Here is a 27,429-nt window from a genome sequence, read left to right as displayed (position 1 = left end):
CCAGAATCTGCGGCCCCTTTCTAAAATATAAAAAAATCATCCAAACAAGGAAAGATATGGATAAAACAATAGTTTGACCACCTGACAATGTATTAAAGACATATGACTTGTAATTTTGAGGTGTCATTGTAGACTGCTGGCGTTTCAAAGTGAAATGATCTCCTATGCGTCAATGCTGTCTACGACAAAAAGATGAGGGAGAGAAAGAAATGGAGAGAGAGAGAACACAGGTGAGGACGCGCACGTTGGCAGACAGTCAAGCCTACAGCTGATTCTATACATTTTCAGCACTATGGACAGTTCTATTCTGCAGCGCGAGCAGACAGAGGGGGTATAAAAGGTAGGAGCCGCGGTGCTTATCCTGCACACCAACACGGCTGAGTTTACTGAGGCAATATGAGCCACAGAATGGACTATCGCTCAGGTTCTCCGCATAGGGCAGCTCAAGCTGAGTATTGCTGCTATCAACCCAAACTGACCGGATCCCCCTCTGCGTCCAGGACCGTTGGCTTTGAGTCGACTACCGCATACACGAACAGAGGATATGTGACGACGCTGAAGAGCGAATTCGGATCCGTTCCGAGATCATCGGAGAGCCTTTTCGATTTATCAAACACATTTACCGGGGTGTTGACGAAAATGAATGAGAAAGAACTGCTCCATGGGCTGAACGACCGTTTTGCCGGATTCATAGAGAAGGTGCGTCATTTGGAGCATCAAAATGAATTGTTTGAGAGGGAAATCGAGGAAATCAAACAAAAGGCACAGTCCCCTGCGTCTCTGGCCCAGGAGCACGAGCCGGAGCTTATGGACCTGAGGAACCTAGTTCATGACATCACCCTTCAGAAGCGTCAGATCGAGATAGAGCATCAGAACCTGGAGGAAGATTTCCTCACCTTGAGAGACAAGTACGAGCAGGAGGCACGTGACCGCTCTGATGCAGAGAACGGCATCCTTGTGCTGAAAAAGGACGCCAACGATGCATACCTCGCCAAACTTCAGTTGGACGAGAAAGCGCAGTCTCTGGTGGACGAGATCCACTTCCTGAAGAAGAACCATGAAGACGAGGTATCAGAAATGGTGGCCCAGATCCAAGAGGCTCAAGAAACGGTCAAGGCGCACGACTTTGGCAAACCTGACATCACTGCGGCTCTCCGGGACATCCGTGTGCAGTTAGAAGGTCACGCCACCTCCGACTTTCAGCAGGCCGAGGAGGGCTTCCGTGTCCAGTTCGCAAAGTTAACCAAAGCGGCAGAGAGCAACAGAGAGGCGCTGAAGGCGACCCAGCAGGAGATCCAGGAGAATAGAAGGCGCCTGCAGGGGAAAACAATTGAACTGGACTGTGGGAAAGGAATGAGAGAGGCCCTGGAAAAACAACTACAAGAGCTGGAGGAGCGTCACTATGCGGAAATGATTCATTACCAGGTAGACTGTGGTTTATTTTGTACCTCTAACAATTGTAAGTAAACATACACATTTTTATGATTCATATTTGTATTCAGGGCTATGCTGTAGGTGTAGGCCACAAATATAGGCCCCATGTGTACTGTATCATTACTGGAACATCATTTCCTCATATAGGCCTATAGGAGTAGAACACTATTTCCCCCCCTAAATGTCTCCTTGTTGTCATACCAACCAAAGTGGTTGGTTGACCCTATTATTGACTCTTGTGTGCTTTTCTGTCCAGGACACTATCAGGCAGCTGGAGAATGAGCTGACCAATGCTAAACTAGACATGTCTGGCTACCTGAGAGAGTACCAGGACCTGCTGAATGTCAAAATGGCTTTGGATGTGGAGATTCTCTCTTATAGGTAAGAGACATCAACTCTCTCCCATATATAAAATCATTGACTGAGGAAAATACCATATAGTTTATAGTGTGTTCCTGGATCTATTTCTGAGGATAACCAGGGTGTGGACATTTTATTCTAGCCCAGCGCTAACACATCTGATTCAACTTAGTGCTGTGTTAGAGCAAAACTGTGCAAAAGTGTCATAGCGATGGTGAGAGATTACTACAAAACACAGTCAATGGTGAACAAATGAAACAGTAGACATTTTATTGAAATAGTTTGATTTCATATTTAACATCAAATGAACATAGACCACATCACAACACAGAATGACACTTTAATCATGATATGGATATTCAGACATATCCACACACACTGATCTCACGAGCTGACATGGGTGTGTGCAGCGGTGATCAGTCTGGCATTTACGAGGCTAACATATTGGGACATATCCATATAATAGTCATGACGGTAATAACACGTCTCTCTGCCTCCCTATAGGAAACTCCTGGAGGGTGAGGAGTCCCGTCTGTACACCATCTCTGACACCCACATCTCCATGCCCTGCATCTACCGCCAGTCCCCCGTCTACACCCTGCCTTGCCTGGCCCGACAGGGAGGGCCCACACGCAGGTCTGAGCCCCAGTACAAGTTTGTTGAGGAGATCATCACTGAGACCACCAGAGACATGGAGATGTCCGAGATCGAGGAGACAGGCTCCGAGGAGACGGTCGGGGGAGAGGGAGACGAGTTGAGACAGAAGCAGGGAGAAGAGAGTGACAAAGCTGAGAGGAGGAGTGGGGAAGAGGTGGATGAGCAGAAAGAGAAAGATAGAGGTAAAGTGGATGTTGAAGTGGACGCCCCGGAGGAAGAGGGTGAACAGGAGGAAGAGTCTAAGAGACAGCAGATGGTAACATCAGCAGAGGTTGAGGTAAATGGAGATGGAGTTAGCCCTAGCGAGGGTGAAAATGGAGAGGAGGGAGAGGATGAAAGAGAGGAGGAAAAGGGGGGTGAGCCAGATGTAATCAAAAAGACAGAGGACATTGACAGAGGTGAAAATACACAAAGTGAAGTCAACTCAGCTGAGGCCACCAGTGAGGGAGAGAAGGAAAAACTGGACACAACAGAGAAGCTAGACAGCGAGATAAAGGAGACATTAGAAAAAGATGACACCCCAAAACATGGCAAATCCCAACCAGAGGTTCCCATGAATGGTGACATCTCAACAGAACCCAAAACATCAGAGTCAGAGGATAGCAAAACAGGAAGTTCAATAAAGGGTGAACCACAGGTCCCCACAGAGGACATCTCCAAAGAACCCAAAAAGGTGTCAGAGGAGAGAAAAAAAGAAAGCCCTTTAAAAGAGAAAAAAGAGGTAGATCTGAAAGAGGAGAGTGCCCCAACAGAGCAACATCAAGACAGCCCAAAAGAAAGTCCCATCAAAGAGAGAAAAAATGTATATCTGACAGAGCAGAGTGCCCCAACACTGGAGCAGAAACCTGATCAGAAGGAGCACAGAGAGTCAGACCAACCTCAAGAGGCAGAGAGTGCTGTGACAACACAAGAAGAGGATCTCCCTGAGCCCACAGAGAAGGACATGGAATCCCCTGATATCACTGCAGAGCTGAAGAGCAGTTCAACCAAGGAGACAGTGGAGCAGGTGAAGTCACCAGATGATTCTAGTGTAGAAATGACACAAGATGAGAAAACAGTAGGAGGTAAAATGCCAGACAGAATTCTAAGCACAACAAGTGAGTGTAAGGAAGAGCCTGTGCAAAAGACACTTAAAAAGGAGGTGGGTCCGACAGAGCCAGAAATGAGCAGCAAGGATGATAGTGTAAAAAGTGTTGTGCAGAAAGAACATAATGGCAGTGAAAAGGTCACAAAAGATGTCTCAATGGGTGAGGAAAAACGGAAAGAATCTGAGACATCCCCTAAACTGGACCCCACTGTGACCCCTAAAGAAGAAACATCCCCTAAACCGTACCCCACTGTGACCCCTAAAGAAGAGACATCCCCTAAACTGGACCCCACTGTGACCCCTAAAGAAGAGACATCCCCAATACCGGACCAAACTGTCACCCCTAAAGAGGAGACATCCCCTAAACCGTACCCCACTGTCACCCCTAAAGAAGAGACATCCCCAATACCGGACCAAACTGTCACCCCTAAAGAAGAAACATCCCCTAAACCGTACCCCACTGTGACCCCTAAAGAAGAAACATCCCCTAAACCGTACCCCACTGTCACCCCTAAAGAAGAAACAACCACAAAACCAGACCAAACTGTCACCGCTAAAGAGGAGACATCCCCACAACAGGAGCCAACCGTCACCCCTAAAGAAGAGACATCCCCTAAACCGGACCCCACTGTTGCCCCTAAAGAGGAGACATCCCCACAACAGGAGCCAACCGTCACCCCTAAAGAAGAGACATCCCCTAAACCGGACCCCACTGTCACCCCTAAAGAGGAGACATCCCCTAAACCGTACCCCACTGTCACCCCTAAAGAAGAGACATCCCCAATACCGGACCAAACTGTCACCCCTAAAGAAGAAACATCCCCTAAACCGTACCCCACTGTGACCCCTAAAGAAGAAACATCCCCTAAACCGTACCCCACTGTGACCCCTAAAGAAGAAACATCCCCTAAACCGTACCCCACTGTCACCCCTAAAGAAGAAACAACCACAAAACCAGACCAAACTGTCACCGCTAAAGAGGAGACATCCCCACAACAGGAGCTAACCGTCACCCCTAAAGAGGAGACATCCCCACAACAGGAGCTAACCGTCACCCCTAAAGAGGAGACATCCCCTAAACCAGACCCCACTGTTGCCCCTAAAGAGGAGACATCCCCTAAACCGGACCCCACTGTCACCCCTAAAGAAGAGACATCCCCTAAACCAGTACCAGCAGTAACCCCTAACGTAGAAACGTAGAAACTTCCCCAAAACCAGAACAAGCAGTCACCCCTAAAGTAGAAACTTCCCCAAAACCAGAAACAGTAGTCATCCCAAAAGTAGAAACTTCCCCAAAACCAGAAACAGTAGTCATCCCAAAAGTAGAAACTTCCCCAAAACCAGAACTAGCAGTCACCCCTAAAGTAGAAACTTCCCCAAAACCAGAACTAGCAGTCACCACTAAAGTAGAAACTTCCCCAAAACCAGAACCAGCAGTCACCCCTAAAGATGAAACATCCCCAAAACCAGAACCAGCAGTCACCAGTAAAGATGAAACATCCCCACAACAGGAGCCAACCGTAACCCCTAAAGAGGAGACATCCCTTAAACCATACCCCACTGTCAACCCTAAAGAGGAGACATCCCCAATACCGGACCAATCTGTCACCCCTAAAGAGGAAATATCTCCACAACAGGAGCCAACCGTCACCCCTAAAGAGGAGACATCCCCAATACCGGACCAATCTGTCACCCCTAAAGAGGAAATATCTCCACAACAGGAGCCAACCGTAACCCCTAAAGAGGAGACATCCCTTAAACCGTACCCCACTGTCACCCCTAAAGAGGAGACATCCCCAATACCGGACCAATCTGTCACCCCTAAAGAGGAGACATCCCCAATACCGGACCAATCTGTAACCCCTAAAGAAGAGACATCCCCTAAACCAGACCCCACTGTAACCCCTAAAGAAGAGACATCCCCTAAACCAGACCCCACTGTAACCCCTAAAGAAGAGACATCCCCTAAACCAGACCCCACTGTAACCCCTAAAGAAGAGACATCCCCTAAACCAGACCCCACTGTAACCCCTAAAGAAGAGACATCCCCTAAACCAGACCCCACTGTAACCCCTAAAGAGGAGACATCCCCTAAACCAGACCCCACTGTCACCCCTAAAGAAGAGACATCCCCTAAACCGTACCCCACTGTAACCCCTAAAGAAGAAACATCCCCTAAATTCTTCCCCACTGTCACCCCTAAAGAGGAGACATCCCCTAAACCAGAACTAGCAGTCACCACTAAAGAAGAAACTTCCCCAAAACCAGAACCAGCAGTCACCCCTAAATTTGAAACTTCCCCAAAACCAAACCCAACCATCACCCCTAAAGAGGAAATATCCCCTAAACCAGACTCAACCCTCACCCCAGAATCAACGACCACCCCTAAACCATACTCAACCCTCACCCCAAAATCAACGACCACCCCTAAACCATACTCAACCCTCACCCCAGAATCAACGACCACCCCTAAACCAGACTCAACCCTCACCCCAGAATCAACGACCACCCCTAAACCAGACTCAAACCTCACCCCAGAATCAACGACCACCCCTAAACCATACTCAACCCTCACCCCAGAATCAACGACCACCCCTAAACCAGACTCAACCCTCACCCCAGAATCAACGACCACCCCTAAACCATACTCAACTCTCACCCCAGAATCAACAACCATCCCTAAACCATACTCAACCCTCACCCCAGAATCAACGACCACCCCTAAACCAGACTCAACCCTCACCCCTGAATCAACGACCACCCCTAAACCAGTCTCAACCCTCACCCCAGAATCAATGACCACCCCTAAACCATACTCAACCCTCACCCCAGAATCAACAACCATCCCTAAACCATACTCAACCCTCACCCCAGAATCAACGACCACCCCTAAACCATACTCAACCCTCACCCCAGAATCAACGACCACCCCTAAACCAGACTCAACCCTCACCCCAGAATCAACAACCATCCCTAAACCATACTCAACCCTCACCCCAGAATCAACGACCACCCCTACGGAAGAGAGTGAAACGACGGGCAGTGGTGACAAAGCTAAGAAAATCACACCACCAGAGAAACAGATGCCTGCAGTTGCAGAGAGCAATGACTCCCACAGGGAGGTGCCAGAAAGCAACACAACTCAGGAGAAACAAGAGGAAAGTATGGACAAAGAGCCTGAGAAGGTTACAGATCCCAAAGATGGAACCCCAAAGACAGAGAGCGTGAAAACCAAGGCCTCTGAGTTAAAATCTGAACAAGTTGAGATATCTATTACAAATACATTACCAGTAAAAGAACAGGATGTATCAGCCGTGGGTTTGAAAGATCAGACAGTTGATGAGAAGATAACAGAACAAGATACATTTTAAATAGACGAGAACTGCTTTACAGGAGGTGATGGAGAGAGCAAAGATGACAAAACTGCGAACAGGACAAGCTGCTGAGCCAATCGCAGAGAAGCAAGCTAAACCTAAAACTTGGGACTTAACCCTCTTTTTAGAATGACTAGATTTAGAGGTCAGTAGAGGTTTTCTGTAAAACTGCATGGTTAGTGCAAGCCTTTAAAGCAATATGAGAACTGCTCCCCCTTAAAATATTAACTGACGCTTAATATGTAAAGTATCATGGTTCGTGACTGTCAATTATGACTAGGGCCGCAACTTTCACTGGGGACGGGGACAGGACATGTGAAAGTTGACATGACATTGTATTTATGTCCCCCCCAGTTTTATCATTGGAATGTGTTACAAAACGAGGCTTAGGTGTGCTTTTGGACCATGTGGATGCCTCCGAGTGGTCGGGTAGGCTGTTTGGAGTGTTTATCCGACTGGATATTTTTATTTTATTTACAATAATAATAACATCCCCCCCCACTTCTAAAATCAAAGTTGCGCCCCTGATTATGAGGCACATTTAATGAACTCCTGCAAGAGAGACGTACTGTAATATTGAATGTAACAAACCAAAAGCTGTATTTTGCTGTATATATTTACTTCTGACCAATGGATGATAATGTGCATATGGATGATAATGAGAATGGTTGCTAATGTGATTTGATCATGCCTGAATGTGCTGAGCAATAAATGCTATTTGAAGAGCACTTCTGTTTCCAGCTATTCTTACATACTGTGCTGTATTTCACCTGATAAGATGGCATCACATATAGAATTTCTCAGAATTTCTCCCCTATGTAGAAGCTAGGTGAATTCCAACAGCACTAGGTTGAATTCAAAATAAATCTCCCCTTTGCCTGCATCCTATTTCCCCAAAGCATGGCAGAGACTCACGGTTGAGCCCTTTATATTGAACAAAAATATAAACGCAACATATTGAGTTACAGTTCGTATAAGGAAATCAATCAATTGAAATAAATGTATCAGGCCCTAATCTATGTATTTCACATGACTGGGAATACAGATATGCATCTGTTGGTCACTACACCGGCTCCAACGCTCGTCGGATGTGGCAGGGCTTGCAAACTATTACAGACTACGAAGGGAAGCAGTGACACGAGCCTACCAGACGAGCTAAATAACTTCTATGCTCGCTTAGAGGCAAGTAACACTGAAACATGCATGAGAGCATCAGTTGTTCCGGACGACTGTATGATCACGCTCTCCGCAGCCGATGTGAGTAAGACCTTAAAACAGGTCAACATTCACAAGGCCGCAGGGCCAGACGGATTACCAGGACGTGTACTCCGAGCATGCGCTGACCAACTGGCAAGTGTCTTCACTGACATTTTCAACCTCTCCCTGTCTGAGTCTGTACTACCAACATGTTTCAAGCAGACCACCATAGTTCCTGTCCCAAGAACACTATTGTAACCTGCCTAAATGATTACCGACCCGTAGCACTCACGTCTGTAGCCATGAAATTCTTTGAAAGGCTGGTCATGGCTCACATCAACATCATTATCCCAAAAACCCTAGACCCACTCCAATTTGCATACCACACCAACAGATCCACAGATGATGCAATCTCTATTGCACTCTACACTGCCCTTTTACACCTGGACAAAAGGAACACCTACAGTGAGAATACTATTCATTGACTACAGCTCAGCATTCAACACCATAGTACCCTCAAAGCTGATCACTAAGCTAAGGACCCTGGGACTGAACGCCTCCCTCTGCAACTTGATCCTGGACTTCCTGAAGGGTAAGGGTAGCTTCAAGTTCCCTGGCTTCCACATCACCAACAAACTAACATGGTCCAAGCACACCAAGAAAGTTGTGAAGAGGCCTCGACAAAACCTATTCCCCCTCAGGAGACTGAAAAGATTTGGCGTGGGTCCTCAGAAGGTTTTACAGCTGCACCATCGAGACCATCCTGATGGGTTGCATCACTGCCTGGTATGGCAACTGCTCGGCCTCCGACCGCAAGGCACTATAGAGGGCAGTGCGTACGGCCCAGTATATCACTGGGGCCAAGCTTCCTGCCAACCAGGACCTCTATACCAGGCGGTGTCAGAGGAAGGCCTTAAAAATTGTCAGACTCCAGCCACCCTAGTCATAGACTGTTCTCTCTGCTACAGCACTTTTTTTGTAGGTATTTTCTTAAAACGGCATTGTTGGTTAAGGGCTTGTAAGTAAGCATTTCACTGTAAGGTCTACACTTGTGACAAATAAAATGTGATTTGATTTGATACCTTAACGAAAAAGTTACAGGTGTGGATCAGAAAACCAGTCAGTATCTGGTGTGACCACCATTTGCCTCATGCAGTGCGATACATCTCCTTGATCTCGTCACGATATCTCTGTGCATTCAAATTGCCATTGATAAAATGCATTTGTGTTCATTCTCCATAGCTTATGCCTGCCCATACCATAACCCCACCGCCACCATGGGGCACTCTGTTTACAACGTTGACATCAGCAAACCGCTCGCCCACAGTATCAAGAATATGCATATCCTTGCTTCAGGTCCTGAGCTACAGGTAGTTAGATTTGGGTATTTTAGCCGGAAACTGAAAAAAGGTTCCGATCCTTAACTGGGCTTTCTGCCCAGTTTGATTGAACAGTGTTGCTCATACTCAACCCCAATGTTATGCCACCGGGGAGCAATGCATGTCACATCTTGTCACGTCTACTCCTGCTCCCCCTCTCTGGCACTCATGACTTATTATTACGCACACCTGCCACCATCATTATGCACACCTGAAGCTCATGAGACACCTTGACTCCATCACTTCTGATTACCTCCCCTATATCTGTCATTCCCTTTGGCTGTTTCCCCAGGCAGTATTAGTTATCTTTCTCATGTCCAGATGCTAAACTCTTGTTTTGTATTGTTCTATTTATTATTAAATTCACCCCCTGTACTTGCCTCCTAACTCCCAGTGTCTGTGTTACAAATCTAGTATTTGTATGTATTATTTGACCCTCTGTACTGCATACAGTGAGCTTCAAACAGTGGTTCCCTTTGGCTGACACCTTGGAAACTCCACTCTTACATCATGGGGATCATGGGGTGGTGTCTGGAAAACACATTGTGAGGAAAGTGTTTACATACAGAGTGGTCGATATCTTGTCCCTCACCCAAAAAGATAGTTCAAAACAAACACACATGGAGACCAGTGGACTTTCCCATCCACTCTGTATAAATAGTAGACCCACATTCCCTCAATACAGTCTCTTTGGTGTTCACTATATATAGCTGAATAGACACACTTCCAAAATGGCTCCAGATATCAAGATGTATTTCTGCATTCAGCTTGTTCTTGCACTAACAGGTAAATATCTCACTGTGCAATTTTTCCATTAGAGAGGAGAAAATTGTTTTTATTTAACCTTTATTTAACTAGGCAAGTCAGTTGAGAACAAATTCGTATTTACAATGACAGCCTACCGGGGAACAGTGGGTTAACTGCCTTGTTCAGGGGCAGAATGACAGATTTTTACCTTGTCAGCTCGGGGATTCGATCCAGCAACCTTTCGGCTCTAACCACTAGGCTACATTACCTGCTGACGAGGGGGAGACTTAGGCTCGGGGGCCTCATTTATAAACATTTACATACATACAAAATATACCCCAAAATGTGCGTGCACCAGTTTTCACACAAAAGTTAGAATTTATAAAAACTGAACTTGACTTGAAAATGTTCTCACCTTCCAGCAAACTTTAGACTGTGTATGCACTTTCTAGTGGTTGAAGTTTTGCATTGCAAGCAGGCAAGTAGATTAGTATGTTGTGCATGTGGGGGATATACTGGACACGCTTGTTCATAACAATAAACAGGTTAATAAGATGCAATCATTTGCTGTTAGTGAGAAGAGAGAAAATCTATTTATCTTTGCATTTTAAAATAATTAGAAATAGGCATCTATTTTCTAGGCTATTATTTATTTAATTTCCATGATCATTGCATAATAAATTCCTGACCTTTTCTGTGATGGTTTCATACTCACCAGGTTGCTAGCACATAGTCCTAGAACAAGTACTGTATACTATTTGTCCCATATCTCCTTTAATTGCACCCACTTCATAGTAGTAAATAGACAAGTTATTTGACTCTAAATCATCCGATCCAGAGCTCAGATCCAGAGCACAGTTTATTAAAGGTGGCACAGACGGTTGTAGGTTACTTCTTTAGTTTTCGTCTGAATACTGTAATTTCACATTTCTCTAGTAGACAATATTGCGTTTATACACAATACATATTTTCAGAACCATTGCAGAATAAATTATTACACTTTTTTGGCCATGATGGGTTCATATTCCCGAAGTAGGAACAGACTACAAACAATTACCATGCGCATCTCTCATTTAACTGGGCCTATTAGATACGCTATTAATTCAAGTATTTTGCTCTATGCACAGAAAGGAAGCTGGTTTATAACATAAAGTAGAATTTAACAGGTGAACAGACATATGACATTTTGCATTGAAGTGTGTAAGTTATGGCCATCACTGTGAGTAGACAATGTTCTAGAATTTACGCAGTGCAGCAGCGTAGGTTGGAGAAAAAGTAAATGCAAAACATTACGTCCTATTGAATTCAAACGGTCTGTTTACAGGTCCACAGCTATTTGCCTTTGTTGTTGTCTTTCATAAAAATGTTGTTTGTCAGATAGCCACGGCCTACAGCAAATGTCACTGCAAAGGTTTAACATTCTGTCATCACCTTCAAAGACATTTGATCAAGTTCACTATTTCCTTTAGAAAAATGCCTTGGCCTAGTTCCAAAGTATACAGAAAATAAGGGCGTTATTGTCACAATAAAAGGTGAACGATGGGCATTTTCAGGCATTGTTTGTTGATACTCACACAGTTTCAGGACGGGCCTGATTAGTAAATAGGAAACATACATATGCATGCCATGCACCAAGTTTAGTGTGCAATTTACGCAATGGCTAAAAATGAGGCCCCAGGATTGCAACAACTATCTCGCCAGTCACTTTTTCAAATTATGTGGTTAATAAGAGTTGGCTGTTAAGAAGCACTTAGCTAGCACGCTAGCAATCACTGCAAACGTAGATAGACGGCTAACCAACAAGAAAGAGTGGCAAAACAGAGCCTCCACACAACGTGGTTTACAAGCTGCAAAGGCAAGTCTGCATGCTGGACATCAGGGGCAGCCAGAGCAGCTTGACCCCACATAGAACTCTGAGTTGGTAGATCATTTGAATATCCAAGTGCATGCACATCTCATTGGCTGAGCTGGCAAAATCAGCTGTTTTTGACCAGTAAGCCCACACCATTCTGTTTTTTCCTTACAGGCCAAACAAGGGCACAGACTCAGAGAATATCCATCTTTTTAACATCTTTAAGCACTGCAATTTCTTATCCTGATGTTGACAGTAAAGAATTCTTCACAAAGGTTAACTTGCTAAATCCTGAACCCGCTGTAATCAATATTTGCCGTGGTTGCGAACATGGCTTTGGGGCTGACAATCAAAATTACGTTTAGATGGGTTACCATGCAAAACTAAATTTGTAACTGATGTTTTTTGGTCAGGCACAGGAATTGGATCTGCCCTGCCAGGTAAGAGCCACAGTGGAGGGAAGAACGACCCAGTGCTGCAGTATGTCGTGAACAACTCACTGAGAGAACATCCTGTCATGACCAAACTCAGACTGGTAAGGCTGGACTGGGTTAGAGCCAGGGTTAGGATTATGTCATAAAAAAAGTCATGTTTGAGTCTTTTTTTGTCGATGTTTGAAATCAAATTTTGTGTTAAACACTCTGTAACAAAGCTTTCTTAGTGTCCAACAAGCTTTCTCAACCCTTAACCTTGTTCTGAACACCTCCAAAACAAAGGCCATGTATGGCAAGACGGTACACTGTCCTTCTCTCAGCACAAATCAAAGCTGCAGGCTAAAGTTAAATCTAGACTTTGTTTCCTCTATCGTAATCGCTCCTCTTTCACCCCAGCTGCCAAACTAACCCTGATTCAGATGACCATCCTACCCAAGCTAGATTATGGAGATGTAATTTATAGATGGGCAGGTAAGGGTGCTCTCGCTAGAGGTTCTTTACCATTCGGCCATCAGATGTGCCACCAATGCTCCTTATAGGACATATCACTGCACTCTATACTTCTATGTAAACTGGTCATCTCTGTATACCCGTCACAAGACCCACTGGTTGATGCTTATTTATAAAACCTTCTTAGGCCTCACTCCCCCCTATCTGAGATATCTACTGCAGCCCTCATCCACCACATACAACACCCATTCTGCCCATTTAACATTCTGTTAAAGGTCCCCAAAGCACACACATGCCTGGGTCGCTCGTCTTTCAGTTCGCTGCAGCTAGCGACTGGAACGAGCTGCAACAAACACTCAAACTAGACAGTTTTATGTCAATCTCTTCATTCAAGACTCAATCATGGACACTCTTACTGACAGTTGTGGCTGCTTTGTGTGATGTATTGTTGTCTTTACCTTCTTGCCTTTTGTGCTGTTGTCTGTGCCAAATAATGTTTGTACCATGTTTTGTGTTGCTACCATGTTGTTGTCATGATGTGTTGCTACCATGCTGTGTTGTCATGTGTTTCTGCCTTCCTATGTTGTTGTCTTAGGTCTCTCTTTATGCACTGTTGTGTTGTCTCTCTTGTCGTGATGTGTGTTTTGTCCTATATTTAAAAAAAAATAAACAAAATAAAACATTAATCCCAGTCTCCGTCCCCGCAGGAGGCCTTTTGCCTTTTGATAGGCCATCATTGAATTTGTTATTAACTGGTTTACCTAGTTAAATCAAATAAAAATTATCCTTCCTTCATGTTGCAGAAAACCCTTGAGGACCCATGGAGCATCATGCTGGTTGCTAGTGAACAAGCACAACTGATGGCAAATCTGGCCAAACTGATCAATGCCAGCAAAACCATTGAAATTGGTATGTAATGATAAAACAAGCTTCATCCTGAAAACATTTAATGTTACTCTATTATTTGGAACATCTTTCATTGTGCCAATCTTTTCAACATTCCCTAATTCTGAATGAACTGCCCTCATTCTAATATCAGAAGAGACTAATGTTAATATTTTCCTCTCTCCAGGGATGTACACGGGGTACAACACCCTGAACATGGCGTTGGTTGTACCAGAGAGTGGTCAAGTGGTAGCATGTGAAATAGACGACGAATACGTGAACATTGCTAAACCTTTCTTTAAAGAGGTCAGATCAACATTCCGCTAGTCATTCAGCTAGTTTACTTGCTCCAATATTCCTCTAGACAGGAATTAGATCTGTTTGTCCAGTATTCAACCCCAAAACAACATCTAAACCCATTCAACCTGTTGGAATTCAGAAACATTGATTGTCTCTCCAAAAGCTTCAATACAGCATATTCAGTATCTAACATCTGTCAGTCAGACTTCACAAAGTGCTGTGGGTGGAGTAGTGAGGCCGTCTGCTCAGAAGAAAGTGTCTACGAAAAGGTGCAAAGCCAAGCAGCAGAGAATCCCTACAATGAACGTAATGCCCCCCTCCAAACAGTAGAAATACTACTGTACACAACACAGGTCAACCATTGTGACAGAAAATGGTTGGTATTGTCTGTTAAAAAATTCAAAAGGCACTCGCACATCTGAACAATCTTATTTGCAGGTGCATGGCAACAGTTGAACAAGATGAAGGAAAAAGGAAACCGCACACTGCTCTTGATAGTATCACTGATATTTAATAAGGTTACGTATCGGCCTCACGGCCTTCGTCAGAGCTTTTGTGATTTAAAAAAATTTGCACCCTTATGTACACCTAGCCCCACCCACATCCGTTCCACACATCAAAGGGGGTTGGAGGCAAAGGAAAAACAAATATGTGCTACCAAATATAACAATATGCATTGCATAAATATTACAAAAGTGTATAAATAAGACGTATTATACACGTCTGTAAAACCACAATGAGGACATAGCAAGTTTTCATTAGTCTTTGGGTACATCGTACGGAAAACATCAGAGTAATCTACAATAGGCACATAGGCACACATATTCAAATTCACAACATAACATACATAGGCATTTCATCATTAAGTCCTTTAGGAAATAATGTCTGGAGGGTGAAAATCCCAAAACATTCTCTTTTACTCAGACTATTATTAATATCACCTCCCCTGTCTGATATTTTAACTTTCTCTATGCCACAAAATCTAAAGGTAGAAATGTCATGCTTTAGGTCATTGAAATGTACTGCGACTGGATAATCCCTGTCGTTTCTCCTGATTGAACTTTTATGTTCACTAATTCTCTGTTTGAGAGAGCGGGAGGATTTACCGACATAGCTGGGCCCACATGGACATTTAATAATGTAAATAACATGGGTGGTGGAACACGTAATAATGTCATTTATTTGGAACCGTTTTCCTGTGTGTGGGTGGCAGAAATATTCACACTTTCACACAATATTCACACACATTTTCTTTTGTGGCTGGCAGTTGACATGAACCAATTTATCGCGTAAATTCCTCTCCTATACACAATAAGTGGTGGATATTTAAATTCAGCCGGCAAAGCTGGGTCTGATGATAAAATATACCAGTGTTTCTTGACCACACCTCCCACTTTTCGTGAGTTCAAAGTATATGTGGTTGTGAACATTACGGATTGTTCATTAGCTTAAGCGGGTCTTTTTTGTAACAGTTCATCTCGTGTTTTTCCCAATGCCAAATTAAGAGCTTCTTAAAAAAAATGGTTGGTATTATCTGCTTCAAACAATCTAAACTCGAAATCAAGTCAACATTTTATTTAAAGCACATTGAAACATTTAAATGGCCTTAACAGTACAGATGCCTAGACTAACTACCCTTGTCATCCTTTCTCTTTTCTAGGCCGGAGTCGAGGATAAAATTAATGTCCGTCTTCAAATGTGTATAAAAACACTGGGTAGGTGACTGATTTTAAAGAACCCAAACACGATTCCGTTGTGAAACGGGTGAATCCTTTTCAACGTGATCTTTTGTTTGTCCTAGATGAGTTGATAGCTGCTGGGGAAGCTGGCACCTATGACTTTGTGTTCATCGATGCGGACAAACGGAACTATGACAGATATTACGAGAAGTCTCTTGAGCTTGTGAGACAAGGGGGCATCATTGCCATCGATAACGTGAGTAGCCTATGCCCAAACTTTTATTCCTACAAGCGAGTTGTGATTTTGAATATGATTTGAATAATGCCAGCATGCAATCGATTTGATCTAATAAGCTAACTAAGGTAAAGATGCATGAAAAGATAGGCCTACATATAAAACACAGAGAAAGATTTATTTATACATTTTTTATTTCACCTTTATTTAACCAGGTAGGCTAGTTGAGAACAAGTTCTCATTTACAACTGCGAGATTAAGATTAAGCAAAGAAGTTCGACACATGGAACAACACAGAGTTACACATGGAATAAACAAACATACAATCAAAAATACAGTAGAAAAATCGATATACAGCATGTGCAAATGAGGTAGGATAAGAGAGGTAAGGTAATAAATAGGCCATGGTGGCGAAGTAATTACAATATAGCAATTAAACACTGGAATGGTAGTGTGTACAGAAGATGAATGTGCAAGTAGAGATACTGGCGTGCAAAGGAACAAGATAAATAAAAAAATACAGTATGGGGATGAGGTAGATTGGATGGGCAAATTACAGATGAGCTATGTACAGGTGCAGTGATCTGTGAGCTGCTCTGACAGCTGGTGCTTAAAGCTAGTGAGGGAGGTAAGCAGTTCGTTCCAGTCATTGGCAGCAGAGAGCTGGAAGGAGAGGCGGCCAAAGGAGGAATTGGCTTTGGGGGTGACCTGCTGGAGCGCGTGCTACGGGTGGGTGCTGCTATGGTGACCAGTGTGTCACGCCCTGGCCTTAGTTATCTTTGTTTTCTTTATTATTTTAGTTAGGTCAGGGTGTGACATGGGGGATGTTTGTGTGTTTTTGTCTAGTCTAGGGTGTTTGTATTGTATAGGGTTTTTTGTAGAGTTCATGGGGTTGTGTTCAGTGTAGGTGTTTATGTAAGTCTATGGTTGCCTGGATTGGTTCTCAATCAGAGACAGCTGTCTATGGTTGTCTGTGATTGGGAGCCATATTTAAGGCAGCCATAGGCATTAGGTAGGTTGTGGGTAATTGTCTATGTTTGACGTTAGTAGCTTGTGTCTGCACTTTTGTTTGTTAGCTTCACGGTTGTTTTGTTTAGTTTGTATTAGTTTCGTGTTCGTTTCTTCTTCAAATAAAAAGAAGATGTATCTATATCACGCTGCGCCTTGGTCCTCTCTTTCACCTAAAGACGATTGTGACACAGTGAGCTGAGATAAGGCGGGGCTTTACCTAGCAGAGACTTGTAGATGACCTGGAGCCAGTGGGTTTGGCGACGAGTATGAAGCGATGGCCAGCCAACGAGAGCGTACAGGTCGCAGTGGTGGGTAATATATGGGGCTTTGGTGACAAAATGGATGGCACTGTGATAGACTGCATCCAATTTGTTGAGTAGAATGTTGGAGGCTATTTTATAGATGACATCGCCAAAGTCGAGGATCGGTAGGGTGGTCAGTTTTACGAGGGTATGTTTGGCTGCATGAGTGAAGGATGCTTTGTTGCGAAATAGGATGCCGATTCTAGATTTAATTTTGGATTGGAGATGCTTAATGTGAGTCTGGAAGGAGAGTTTACAGTCTAGCCAGACACCTAGGTATTTGTAGTTGTCCACATATTCTAAGTCAGAACTGTCCAGAGTAGTGATGCTGCACGGGCGGGCATGTGCGGGCAGTGATCGGTTGAAGAGCATGCACTTAGTTTTACTTGCATTTAAGAGCAGTTGGAGGCCACGGAAGGAGAGCTGTATGGCATTGAAGCTCGTCTGGAGGTTAGTTAACACAGTGTCCAAAGAAGGGACAGAATGGTGTCGTCTGCGTAGAGGTGGATCAGAGAATCACCAGCAACGAGAGCGACATCATTGATGTATACCGAGAAGAGAGTTGGCCAGAGAATTGAACCCTGTGGCACCCCCATAGAGACTGCAAGAGGTCCGGACAACAGGCCCTCCGATTTGACACACTGAACTCTATCAGAGAAGTAGTTGGTGAACCAGGCGAGGCAGTCATTTGAGAAACCAAGGCTGTTGAGTCTGCCAATAAGAATGTGGTGATTGACAGAGTCGAAAGCCTTGGCCAGGTCGATGAATACGGCTGCACAGTAATGTCTCTTATCAATGGCGGTTATGATATCGTTTATGACCTTGAGCGTGGCTGAGGTGCACCCATGACCAGCTCTGAAACCAGATTGCATAGCGGAGAAGGTACGGTGGGATTCGAAGTGGTCGGTAATCTGTTTGTTGACTTGACTTTTGAAGACTTTAGAAAGGCAGGGTAGGATAGATATAGGTCTGTAGCATAATGGGTCTAGAGTGTCTCCCCCTTTGAAGAGGGGGATGACCACGGCAGCTTTCCAATCTTTGGGAAACCTATCACCTCTGTCCTCAGTCTGAGCCTCTCTCCTCACCTGTCTCCCACTTCATCTCACTCCTCTAATCTGTCTATCTGATTACCCTTCCTTGACCTGTCTCACCTGTCTATCTGATTACCCTTCCTTGACCTGTCTATCACCTGTCTATCTGAATACCCTTCCTTGACCTGTCTATCACCTGTCTATCTGATTACCCTTCCTTGACCTGTCTATCACCTGTCTATCTGATTACCCTTCCTTGACCTGTTTATCACCTGTCTATCTGATTACCCTTCCTTGACCTGTTTATCACCTGTCTATCTGATTACCCTTCCTTGACCTGTTTATCACCTGTCTATCTAATTACCCTTCCTTGACCTGTTTATCACCTGTCTATCTAATTACCCTTCCTTGACCTGTTTATCACCTGTCTATCTAATTACCCTTCCTTGACCTGTTGTTTATCATCGGTCTATCTAATTACACTTCCTTGACCTGTCTTTCTGACCTTCTGACCACAGGACACCTCACCTGTATCTCTGATCCCCCCCACCTTCTCCCCCCAGGTACTCTGGAGTGGTAAAGTGGTGGACCCTGCTCCTGATGACCTGACCTCCCAGACTCTGGACAAGCTCAACAAGAAACTCCACACGGACCAGAGGATCGATCTGAGCATGCTCACTGTGGGCGACGGACTCACCCTGGCCATCAAACGCTAACGATAACCCATGCTAACTCATACTAACCTGTGATGACAAATGCTTAACCCATGCTTACTCCAAACCCACTGTGATTTATTGGGGATTTATTTGAGATGAAGGGCTGGAATAAATAGATGCTACTTTCAACAAGTACTGTACGTGTACGAGTGAGATTTTTTTACTTTTTACTTGAAATTCGAAAGCATGTCAGCCTCTGTCTCAGTAAGAGCTAAATAACTACCTTTTACTCCCAGAGATTTTAGTTTTTTTCAGGGTGTGACTAAAATAATGTTTTATTAGATTTCAATTGAGTACAGGCTTAACTGAATGACAACAGAATACCATATGGTAGTTTTGGGGTAGGCCTCGTCTCAGAGGAATGCTCCACAGAACCAGATGCTGATAACAGATTGCTCTATGCTGGACAGCTGGCATCAAAACCCTCCAGCAGGGAGAATAGGGATGTGATGACGGCTCTCCAGGTTACATGCTGGTGGAGAGGTGGGAGCTCTTTGGAAGACTTTTGCTCCAAAATATCAAGTGAGACACAAGGGGTGAGTTGACATACTCCCCTGGATTTATGCCCATTGGTTGACAGAAAGGGAAGTGATTATGGCACGAGTGAGACTGTAGGTTCTGATTTATTTTTATGTGTGTGTACATGCGTTCGTGCAAGTTGAAAAAACATGTTGACTCAACCTACTTGTAGAGAAACGTCAATGCCATCCTTTGTCATGTTGACAAAACGGTTTATGACTCTGTCATACAGTATTCACTTTTATTTTTTGTTGTCCATGGCCACCTGGCTACAATGCTTGCTCACTAGCCTAACTGTGATAGTTAACATTTGCCTTCTACATCTAGTTTCAACCGTACCGGGCAGACAGCAGACAGCATGTATGGCATTGTGTGGGCGAGTGGTTTGCTCATGTCAACGGTGTGAACAGAGTGTTTCAGCATGATAATTCACAGCCCAACGTCGCATTGGAATCAACATGTGCCAGCATCCCTGTGGAACGCTTTCAACTTGAGTGCAACGCAATATTAGGAAGTTGTGTACAGTCAGTGTATCTACTGAGTAACTTTCACCTGATCTAAAAGCTCTTTCTCAACACTTTTTTTGCATAGGGGGTGGGGTGAGGGCAGTTAGGGGTTACATATTACAATACCCCGAAATTAAACATTTTGAATGTGAAATGTGTTAAAATATGTGAATCACTGTGTATCCTTTTCTAACAAACATCTATCAAGTGACATGGAGTTAATGTAGTGCTTGTTTTAGTGGTGATACACTATTTTACAATAAAAAATATGTTTGCTGAGACATTGTTTAGTCACATTTTCTATTTACTAATCTCTCTCTATAGAGGTTTTCACGTCTGATTAAAAAGAGTAAATATCATATTCTGATATCATATTCACATTATTCACTGAAATACATCATTGATTTCTATGAGCAACCTACCATATACTGTGAGGTGTAAATGAAAGCTGTATCACTGGAACACATCCAGGCCAACCCTTTTCAGACAGCCTGTCTCCGCCAAGCCAAGCAGACCCATGCATTTTCCTCATGTAGACATTTGTAAAAAGGTGCAAGATTAAAGAGCAATTCCACCCGTTTTCAACCTAATTTTCACTGGTTTGGTGCTGGAGATGATGAATATGAGGTTGAAAAGTGTTTGAAATGCCCTTTAAAAGTGCTGCTTGACTGAGAAATGGGAGCAGTTATGTCTAGGCTTAGGATCATTCTTACATGACTATTTTACACTTGCATTACAGTCTCTTATATACAGTAATATACAGTTATATTACAAGGCAAGCACATTCAGCCAAACCAGAATCTGCGGCCCCTTTCTATAATATAAAAAAAATCATCCAAACAAGGAAAGATATAGCCCCTTGGATAAAACAATAGTTTGACCACCTGACAATGTATTAAAGACATATGACTTGTAATTTTGAGGTGTCATTGTAGACTGCTGGCGTTTCAAAGTGAAATGATCTCCTATGCGTCAATGCTGTCTGAGACAAAACGATGAGGGAGAGAGAGAGACGGAGAGGGAGAGAACACAGGTGAGGATGCACGCGTTGGCAGACAGTCAAGCCTACAGCTGATTCTATACATTTTCAGCACTATGGACAGTTCCATTCTGCAGCGCGAGCAGACAGAGGGGGTATAAAAGGTAGGAGCCGCGGTGCTTATCCTGCACACCAACACGGCTGAGTTTACTGAGGCAATATGAGCCTCAGAATGGACAATCATTCAGGTTCTCCGCATAGGGCTGCTCAAGCTGAGTATTGCTGCTATCAACCCAAACTGACCGGATCCCCCTCTGCGTCCAGGACCGTTGGCTTTGAGTCGACTATCGCATACACGAACAGAGGATATGTGACGACGCTGAAGAGCGAATTCGGATCTGTTCCGAGATCATCAGAGAGCCTTTTCGATTTATCAAACACATTTACCGGGGTGTTGACGAAAATGAATGAGAAAGAACTGCTCCAAGGGCTGAACGACCGTTTTGCCGGATTCATAGAGAAGGTGCGTCATTTGGAGCATCAAAATGAATTGTTTGAGAGGGAAATCGAGGAAATCAAACTAAAGGCACAGTCCCCTGCGTCTCTGGCCCAGGAGCACGAGCCGGAGCTTATGGACCTGAGGAACCTAGTTCATGACATCACCCTTCAGAAGCGTCAGATCGAGATAGAGCATCAGAACCTGGAGGAAGATTTCCTCACCTTGAGAGACAAGTACGAGCAGGAGGCACGTGACCGCTCGGATGCAGAGAACGGCATCCTTGTGCTGAAAAAGGACGCCAACAATGCATACCTCGCCAAACTTCAGTTGGACGAGAAAGCGCAGTCTCTGGTGGACGAGATCCACTTCCTGAAGAAGAACCATGAAGACGAGGTATCAGAAATGGTGTCCCAGATCCAAGAGGCTCAAGTAACGGTCAAGGCGCACGACTTTGGCAAACCTGACATCACTGCGGCTCTCCGGGACATCCGTGTGCAGTTAGAAGGTCACGCCACCTCCGACTTTCAGCAGGCCGAGGAGGGCTTCCGTGTCCAGTTCGCAAAGTTAACCAAAGCGGCAGAGAGCAACAGAGAGGCGCTGAAGGCGACCCAGCAGGAGATCCAGGAGAATAGAAGGCGCCTGCAGGGGAAAACAATTGAACTGGACTGTGGGAAAGGAATGAGAGAGGCCCTGGAAAAACAACTACAAGAGCTGGAGGAGCGTCACTATGCGGAAATGATTCATTACCAGGTAGACAGTGGTTTATTTTGTACCTCTAACAATTGTAAGTAAACATACACATTTTTATGATTCATATTTGTATTCAGGGCTATGCTGTAGGTGTAGGCCACAAATATAGGCCCCATGTGAACTGTATCATTACTGGAACATCATTTCCTCATATAGGCCTATAGGAGTAGAACACTATTTCCCCCCCTAAATGTCTCCTTGTTGTCATACCAACCAAAGTGGTTGGTTGACCCTATTATTGACTCGTGTGTGCTTTTCTGTCCAGGACACTATCAGGCAGCTGGAGAATGAGCTGACCAATGCTAAACTAGACATGTCTGGCTACCTGAGAGAGTACCAGGACCTGCTGAATGTCAAAATGGCTTTGGATGTGGAGATTCTCTCTTATAGGTAAGAGACATCAACTCTCTCCCATATATAAAATCATTGACTGAGGAAAATACCATATAGTTTATAGTGTGTTCCTGGATCTATTTCTGAGGATAACCAGGGTGTGGACATTTTATTCTAGCCCAGCGCTAACACATCTGATTCAACTTAGTGCTGTGTTAGAGCAAAACTGTGCAAAAGTGTCATAGCGATGGTGAGAGATTACTACAAAACACAGTCAATGGTGAACAAATGAAACAGTAGACATTTTATTGAAATAGTTTGATTTCATATTTAACATCAAATGAACATAGACCACATCACAACACAGAATGACACTTTAATCATGATATGGATATTCAGACATATCCACACACACTGTTCTCACGAGCTGACATGGGTGTGTGCAGCGGTGATCAGTCTGGCATTTACGAGGCTAACACATTGGGACATATCCATATTATAGTCATGACGGTAATAACACGTCTCTCTGCCTCCCTATAGGAAACTCCTGGAGGGTGAGGAGTCCCGTCTGTACACCATCTCTGACACCCACATCTCCATGCCCTGCATCTACCGCCAGTTCCCCGTCTACACCCTGCCTTGCCTGGCCCGACAGGGAGGGCCCACACGCAGGTCTGAGCCCCAGTACAAGTTTGTTGAGGAGATCATCACTGAGACCACCAGAGACATGGAGATGTCCGAGATCGAGGAGACAGGCTCCGAGGAGACGGTCGGGGGAGAGGGAGACGAGTTGAGACAGAAGCAGGGAGAAGAGAGTGACAAAGCTGAGAGGAGGAGTGGGGAAGAGGTGGATGAGCAGAAAGAGAAAGATAGAGGTAAAGTGGATGTTGAAGTGGACGCCCCGGAGGAAGAGGGTGAACAGGAGGAAGAGTCTAAGAGACAGCAGATGGTAACATCAGCAGAGGTCGAGGTAAATGGAGATGGAGTTAGCCCTAGCGAGGGAGAAAATGGAGAGGAGGGAGAGGATGGAAGAGAGGAGGAAAAGGGGGGTGAGCCAGATGCAATCAAAAAGACAGAGGACATTGACAGAGGTGAAAATACACAAAGTGAAGTCAACTCAGCTGAGGCCACCAGTGAGGGAGAGAAGGAAAAACTGGACACAACAGAGAAGCTAGACAGCGAGATAAAGGAGACATTAGAAAAAGATGACACCCCAAAACATGGCGAATCCCAACCAGAGATTCCCATGAATGGTGACATCTCAACAGAACCCAAAACATCAGAGTCAGAGGATAGCAAAACAGGAAGTTCAATAAAGGGTGAACCACAGGTCCCCACAGAGGACATCTCCAAAGAACCCAAAAAGGTGTCAGAGGAGAGAAAAAAAGAAAGCCCTTTAAAAGAGAAAAAAGAGGAAGATCTGAAAGAGGAGAGTGCCCCAACAGAGCAACATCAAGACAGCCCAAAAGAAAGTCCCATCAAAGAGAGAAAACATTTATATCTGACAGAGCAGAGTGCCCCAACACTGGAGCAGAAACCTGATCAGAAGGAGCACAGAGAGTCAGACCAACCTCAAGAGGCAGAGAGTGCTGTGACAACACAAGAAGAGGATCTCCCTGAGCCCACAGAGAAGGACATGGAATCCCCTGATATCACTGCAGAGCTGAAGAGCAGTTCAACCAAGGAGACAGTGGAGCAGGTGAAGTCACCAGATGATTCTAGTGTAGAAATTACACAAGATGAGAAAACAGTAGGAGGTAAAATGCCAGACAGAATTATCAGCACAACAAGTGAGTGTAAGGAAGAGCCTGTGCAAAAGACTCTTAAAAAGGAGGTGGGTCCGACAGAGCCAGAAGTGAGCAGCAAGGATGATATTGTAAAAAGTGTTGTGCAGAATGAACATAATGGCAGTGAAAAGGTCACAAAAGATGTCTCAATGGGTGAGGAAAAAGGGAAAGAATCTAAGACATCCCCTAAACCAGACCCCACTGTGACCCCTAAAGAAGAAACATCCCCTAAACCGGACCCCACTGTGACCCCTAAAGAGGAGACATCCCCTAAACCAGACCCCACTGTGACCCCTAAAGAAGAAACATCCCCTAAACAGGGACCAGCAGTCACCCCTAAAGAAGAAACAACCACAAAACCAGACCAAACTGTCACCGCTAAAGAGGAGACATCCCCACAACAGGAGCCAACCGTCACCCCTAAAGAGGAGACATCCCCTAAATCGTACCCCACTGTCACCCCTAAAGAGGAGACATCTCCTAAACCGGACGCCACTGTCACCCCTAAAAAAGAAACAGCCCTAAAACTGGACCAAACTGTCACCCCTAAAAAGGAGACTTCCCCAAAACCAGTACCAGCAGTCACCCCTAAAGTGGAAACTTCCCAAAAACCAGAAATTGCAGTCACCCCTAAAGTAGACTCAACCCTCACCCCAGAATCAACGACCACCCCTAAACCAGACTCAACCCTCACCCCAGAATCAACGACCACCCCTAAACCAGACTCAACCCTCACCCCAGAATCAACGACCACCCCTAAACCAGACTCAACCCTCACCCCAGAATCAACGACCACCCCTAAACCATACTCAACCCTCACCCCAGAATCAACGACCACCCCTAAACCAGACTCAACCCTCACCCCAGAATCAACGACCATCCCTAAACCATACTCAACCCTCACCCCAGAATCAATGACCACCCCTAAACCAGACTCAACCCTCACCCCAGAATCAACAACCACCCCTAAACCAGACTCAACCCTCACCCCAGAATCAACGACCATCCCTAAACCATACTCAACCCTCACCCCAGAATCAACGACCACCCCTAAACCAGACTCAACCCTCACCCCAGAATCAACGAGCACCCCTAAACCATACTCAACCCTCACCCCAGAATCAACGACCACCCCTAAACCATACTCAACCCTCACCCCAGAATCAACGACCACCCCTACGGAAGAGAGTGAAACGACAGGCAGTGGTGACAAAGCTAAGACAATCACACCACCAGAGAAACAGATGCCTGCAGTTGCAGAGAGCAATGACTCCCACAGGGAGGTGCCAGAAAGCAACACAACTCAGGAGAAACCAGAGGAAAGTATGGACAAAGAGCCTGAGAAGGTTACAGATCCCAAAGATGGAACCCCAAAGACAGAGAGCGTGAAAACCAAGGCCTCTGAGTTAAAACCTGAACATGTTGAGATATCTATTACAAATACATTACCAGTGAAAGAACAGGATGTATCAGCCGTGGGTTTGAAAGATCAGACAGTTGATGAGAAGATAACAGAACAAGATACATTTTAAATAGACGAGAACTGCTTTACCGGACAAGCTGCTGAGCCAATCGCAGAGAAGCAAGCTAAACCTAAAACTTGGGACTTAACCTCTTTTTAGAATGACTCGATTTAGAGGTCAGTAGAGGTTTTCTGTAAAACTGCATGGTTAGTGCAAGCCTTTAAAGCAATATGAGAACTGCTCCCCCTTAAAATATTAACTGACGCTTAATATCTAAAGTATCATGATTCGTGACTGTCAATTATGACCAGGGCCGCAACTTTCACTGGGGACGGTGACGGGGGGACGGGGGGACATGTCCCACTCCCACATTCTGAAATTGTATTTATGTCCCCCCCAGTTTTATCATTGGAATGTCTTACAAAACGAGGCATAGGTGTGCTTTTGGACCATGTGGATGCCTCCGAGTGGTCGGGTAGGCTGTTTGAAGTGTTTATCCGACTGGATATTTTTATTTTATTTACAATAATAATAACATCCCCCCCCACTTCTAAAATCAAAGTTGCGCCCCTGATTATGAGGCACATTTAATGAACTCCTGCAAGAGAGACGTACTGTAATATTGAATGTAACAAACCAAAAGCTGTATTTTGCTGTATATATTTACTTCTGACCAATGGATGATAATGTGCATATGGATGATAATGAGAATGGTTGATAATGTGATTTGATCATGCCTGAATGTGCTGAGCAATAAATGCTATTTGAAGAGCACTTCTGTTTCCAGCTATTCTTACATACTGTGCTGTATTTCACCTGATAAGACGGCATCACATATAGAACTTCTCAGAATTTCTCCCCTATGTAGAAGCTAGGTGAATTCCAACAGCACTAGGTTGATTTCAAAATAAATCTCCCCTTTGCCTGCATCCTATTTCCCACAAAGCATGGCAGAGACTCACGGTTGAGCCCTTTATATTGAACAAAAATATAAATGCAACATATTGCATATTCCTTCGTATAAGGAAATCAATCAATTGAAATAAATGTATCAGGCCCTAATCTATGTATTTCACATGACTGGGAATACAGATATGCATCTGTTGGTCACTACACCGGCTCCAACGCTCGTCGGATGTGGCAGGGCTTGCAAACTATTACAGACTACGAAGGGAAGCAGTGAAACGAGCCTACCAGACGAGCTAAAAAACTTCTATGCTCGCTTAGAGGCAAGTAACACTGAAACATGCATGAGAGCATCAGTTGTTCCGGATGACTGTATGATCACGCTCTCCGCAGCCGATGTGAGTAAGACCTTAAAACAGGTCAACATTCACAAGGCCGCAGGGCCAGACGGATTACCAGGACGTGTACTCCGAGCATGCGCTGACCAACTGGCAAGTGTCTTCACTGACATTTTCAACCTCTCCCTGTCTGAGTCTGTACTACCAACATGTTTCAAG

The 27,429-nt window shown here is 44.6% G+C and overlaps 4 protein-coding genes across 4 annotated transcripts; all 4 read left to right on the top strand.

Moving 5' to 3' along the window:
- Window positions 1–247: 247 nt before the first annotated feature.
- On the top strand, window positions 248–4,883 carry LOC139562544 (neurofilament medium polypeptide-like). Its single transcript, XM_071380310.1, has 3 exons — window positions 248–1,425; window positions 1,691–1,815; window positions 2,299–4,883. Exons 1-3 carry the CDS (start codon window positions 397–399, stop codon window positions 4,736–4,738), a joined length of 3,594 nt encoding a protein of 1,197 aa, XP_071236411.1. The 5' UTR covers window positions 248–396; the 3' UTR covers window positions 4,739–4,883.
- A 104-nt stretch (window positions 4,884–4,987) lies between these two features.
- LOC139562519 (proteoglycan 4-like) lies at window positions 4,988–6,909 on the top strand. The gene is made up of 3 exons (XM_071380270.1): window positions 4,988–5,023; window positions 5,176–5,436; window positions 5,539–6,909. Exons 1-3 carry the CDS (start codon window positions 4,988–4,990, stop codon window positions 6,907–6,909), a joined length of 1,668 nt encoding a protein of 555 aa, XP_071236371.1.
- A 3,253-nt stretch (window positions 6,910–10,162) lies between these two features.
- On the top strand, window positions 10,163–19,265 carry LOC139562545 (catechol O-methyltransferase domain-containing protein 1-like). The gene is made up of 7 exons (XM_071380311.1): window positions 10,163–10,274; window positions 12,501–12,622; window positions 13,775–13,880; window positions 14,044–14,162; window positions 15,817–15,871; window positions 15,958–16,091; window positions 18,978–19,265. Exons 1-7 carry the CDS (start codon window positions 10,220–10,222, stop codon window positions 19,128–19,130), a joined length of 744 nt encoding a protein of 247 aa, XP_071236412.1. The 5' UTR covers window positions 10,163–10,219; the 3' UTR covers window positions 19,131–19,265.
- A 2,043-nt stretch (window positions 19,266–21,308) lies between these two features.
- On the top strand, window positions 21,309–26,144 carry LOC139562543 (neurofilament medium polypeptide-like). Its single transcript, XM_071380309.1, has 3 exons — window positions 21,309–22,383; window positions 22,649–22,773; window positions 23,257–26,144. Exons 1-3 carry the CDS (start codon window positions 21,355–21,357, stop codon window positions 26,033–26,035), a joined length of 3,933 nt encoding a protein of 1,310 aa, XP_071236410.1. The 5' UTR covers window positions 21,309–21,354; the 3' UTR covers window positions 26,036–26,144.
- Window positions 26,145–27,429: the final 1,285 nt, after the last annotated feature.

Source organism: Salvelinus alpinus, chromosome 32 (genome assembly GCF_045679555.1).
Source record: "Salvelinus alpinus chromosome 32, SLU_Salpinus.1, whole genome shotgun sequence".
NCBI lineage: Eukaryota > Metazoa > Chordata > Actinopteri > Salmoniformes > Salmonidae > Salvelinus > Salvelinus alpinus.
Note: the sequence above shows the minus strand (reverse complement) of the source record. Positions and strands in the feature narration are given on the sequence as shown.

What these genes read in the sequence shown, in the direction of transcription:
- LOC139562544 (XM_071380310.1), top strand. Translation starts at nt 397, where the DNA reads ATGAGCCACAGAATGGACTATCGCTCAGGTTCTCCGCATAGGGCAGCT. An exon ending in CGGAAATGATTCATTACCAG is followed by an intron (nt 1,426 to 1,690) that starts GTAGACTGTGGT and finishes TTTTCTGTCCAG; the next exon opens with GACACTATCAGGCAGCTGGA. An exon ending in GTGGAGATTCTCTCTTATAG is followed by an intron (nt 1,816 to 2,298) that starts GTAAGAGACATC and finishes GCCTCCCTATAG; the next exon opens with GAAACTCCTGGAGGGTGAGG.
- LOC139562519 (XM_071380270.1), top strand. Translation starts at nt 4,988, where the DNA reads ATGAAACATCCCCAAAACCAGAACCAGCAGTCACCA. An exon ending in ACCAGAACCAGCAGTCACCA is followed by an intron (nt 5,024 to 5,175) that starts GTAAAGATGAAA and finishes TCTCCACAACAG; the next exon opens with GAGCCAACCGTCACCCCTAA. An exon ending in CCCCTAAACCAGACCCCACT is followed by an intron (nt 5,437 to 5,538) that starts GTAACCCCTAAA and finishes CCTAAAGAAGAG; the next exon opens with ACATCCCCTAAACCAGACCC.
- LOC139562545 (XM_071380311.1), top strand. Translation starts at nt 10,220, where the DNA reads ATGGCTCCAGATATCAAGATGTATTTCTGCATTCAGCTTGTTCTTGCA. An exon ending in CAGCAAAACCATTGAAATTG is followed by an intron (nt 13,881 to 14,043) that starts GTATGTAATGAT and finishes TCCTCTCTCCAG; the next exon opens with GGATGTACACGGGGTACAAC. An exon ending in AATGTGTATAAAAACACTGG is followed by an intron (nt 15,872 to 15,957) that starts GTAGGTGACTGA and finishes TGTTTGTCCTAG; the next exon opens with ATGAGTTGATAGCTGCTGGG.
- LOC139562543 (XM_071380309.1), top strand. Translation starts at nt 21,355, where the DNA reads ATGAGCCTCAGAATGGACAATCATTCAGGTTCTCCGCATAGGGCTGCT. An exon ending in CGGAAATGATTCATTACCAG is followed by an intron (nt 22,384 to 22,648) that starts GTAGACAGTGGT and finishes TTTTCTGTCCAG; the next exon opens with GACACTATCAGGCAGCTGGA. An exon ending in GTGGAGATTCTCTCTTATAG is followed by an intron (nt 22,774 to 23,256) that starts GTAAGAGACATC and finishes GCCTCCCTATAG; the next exon opens with GAAACTCCTGGAGGGTGAGG.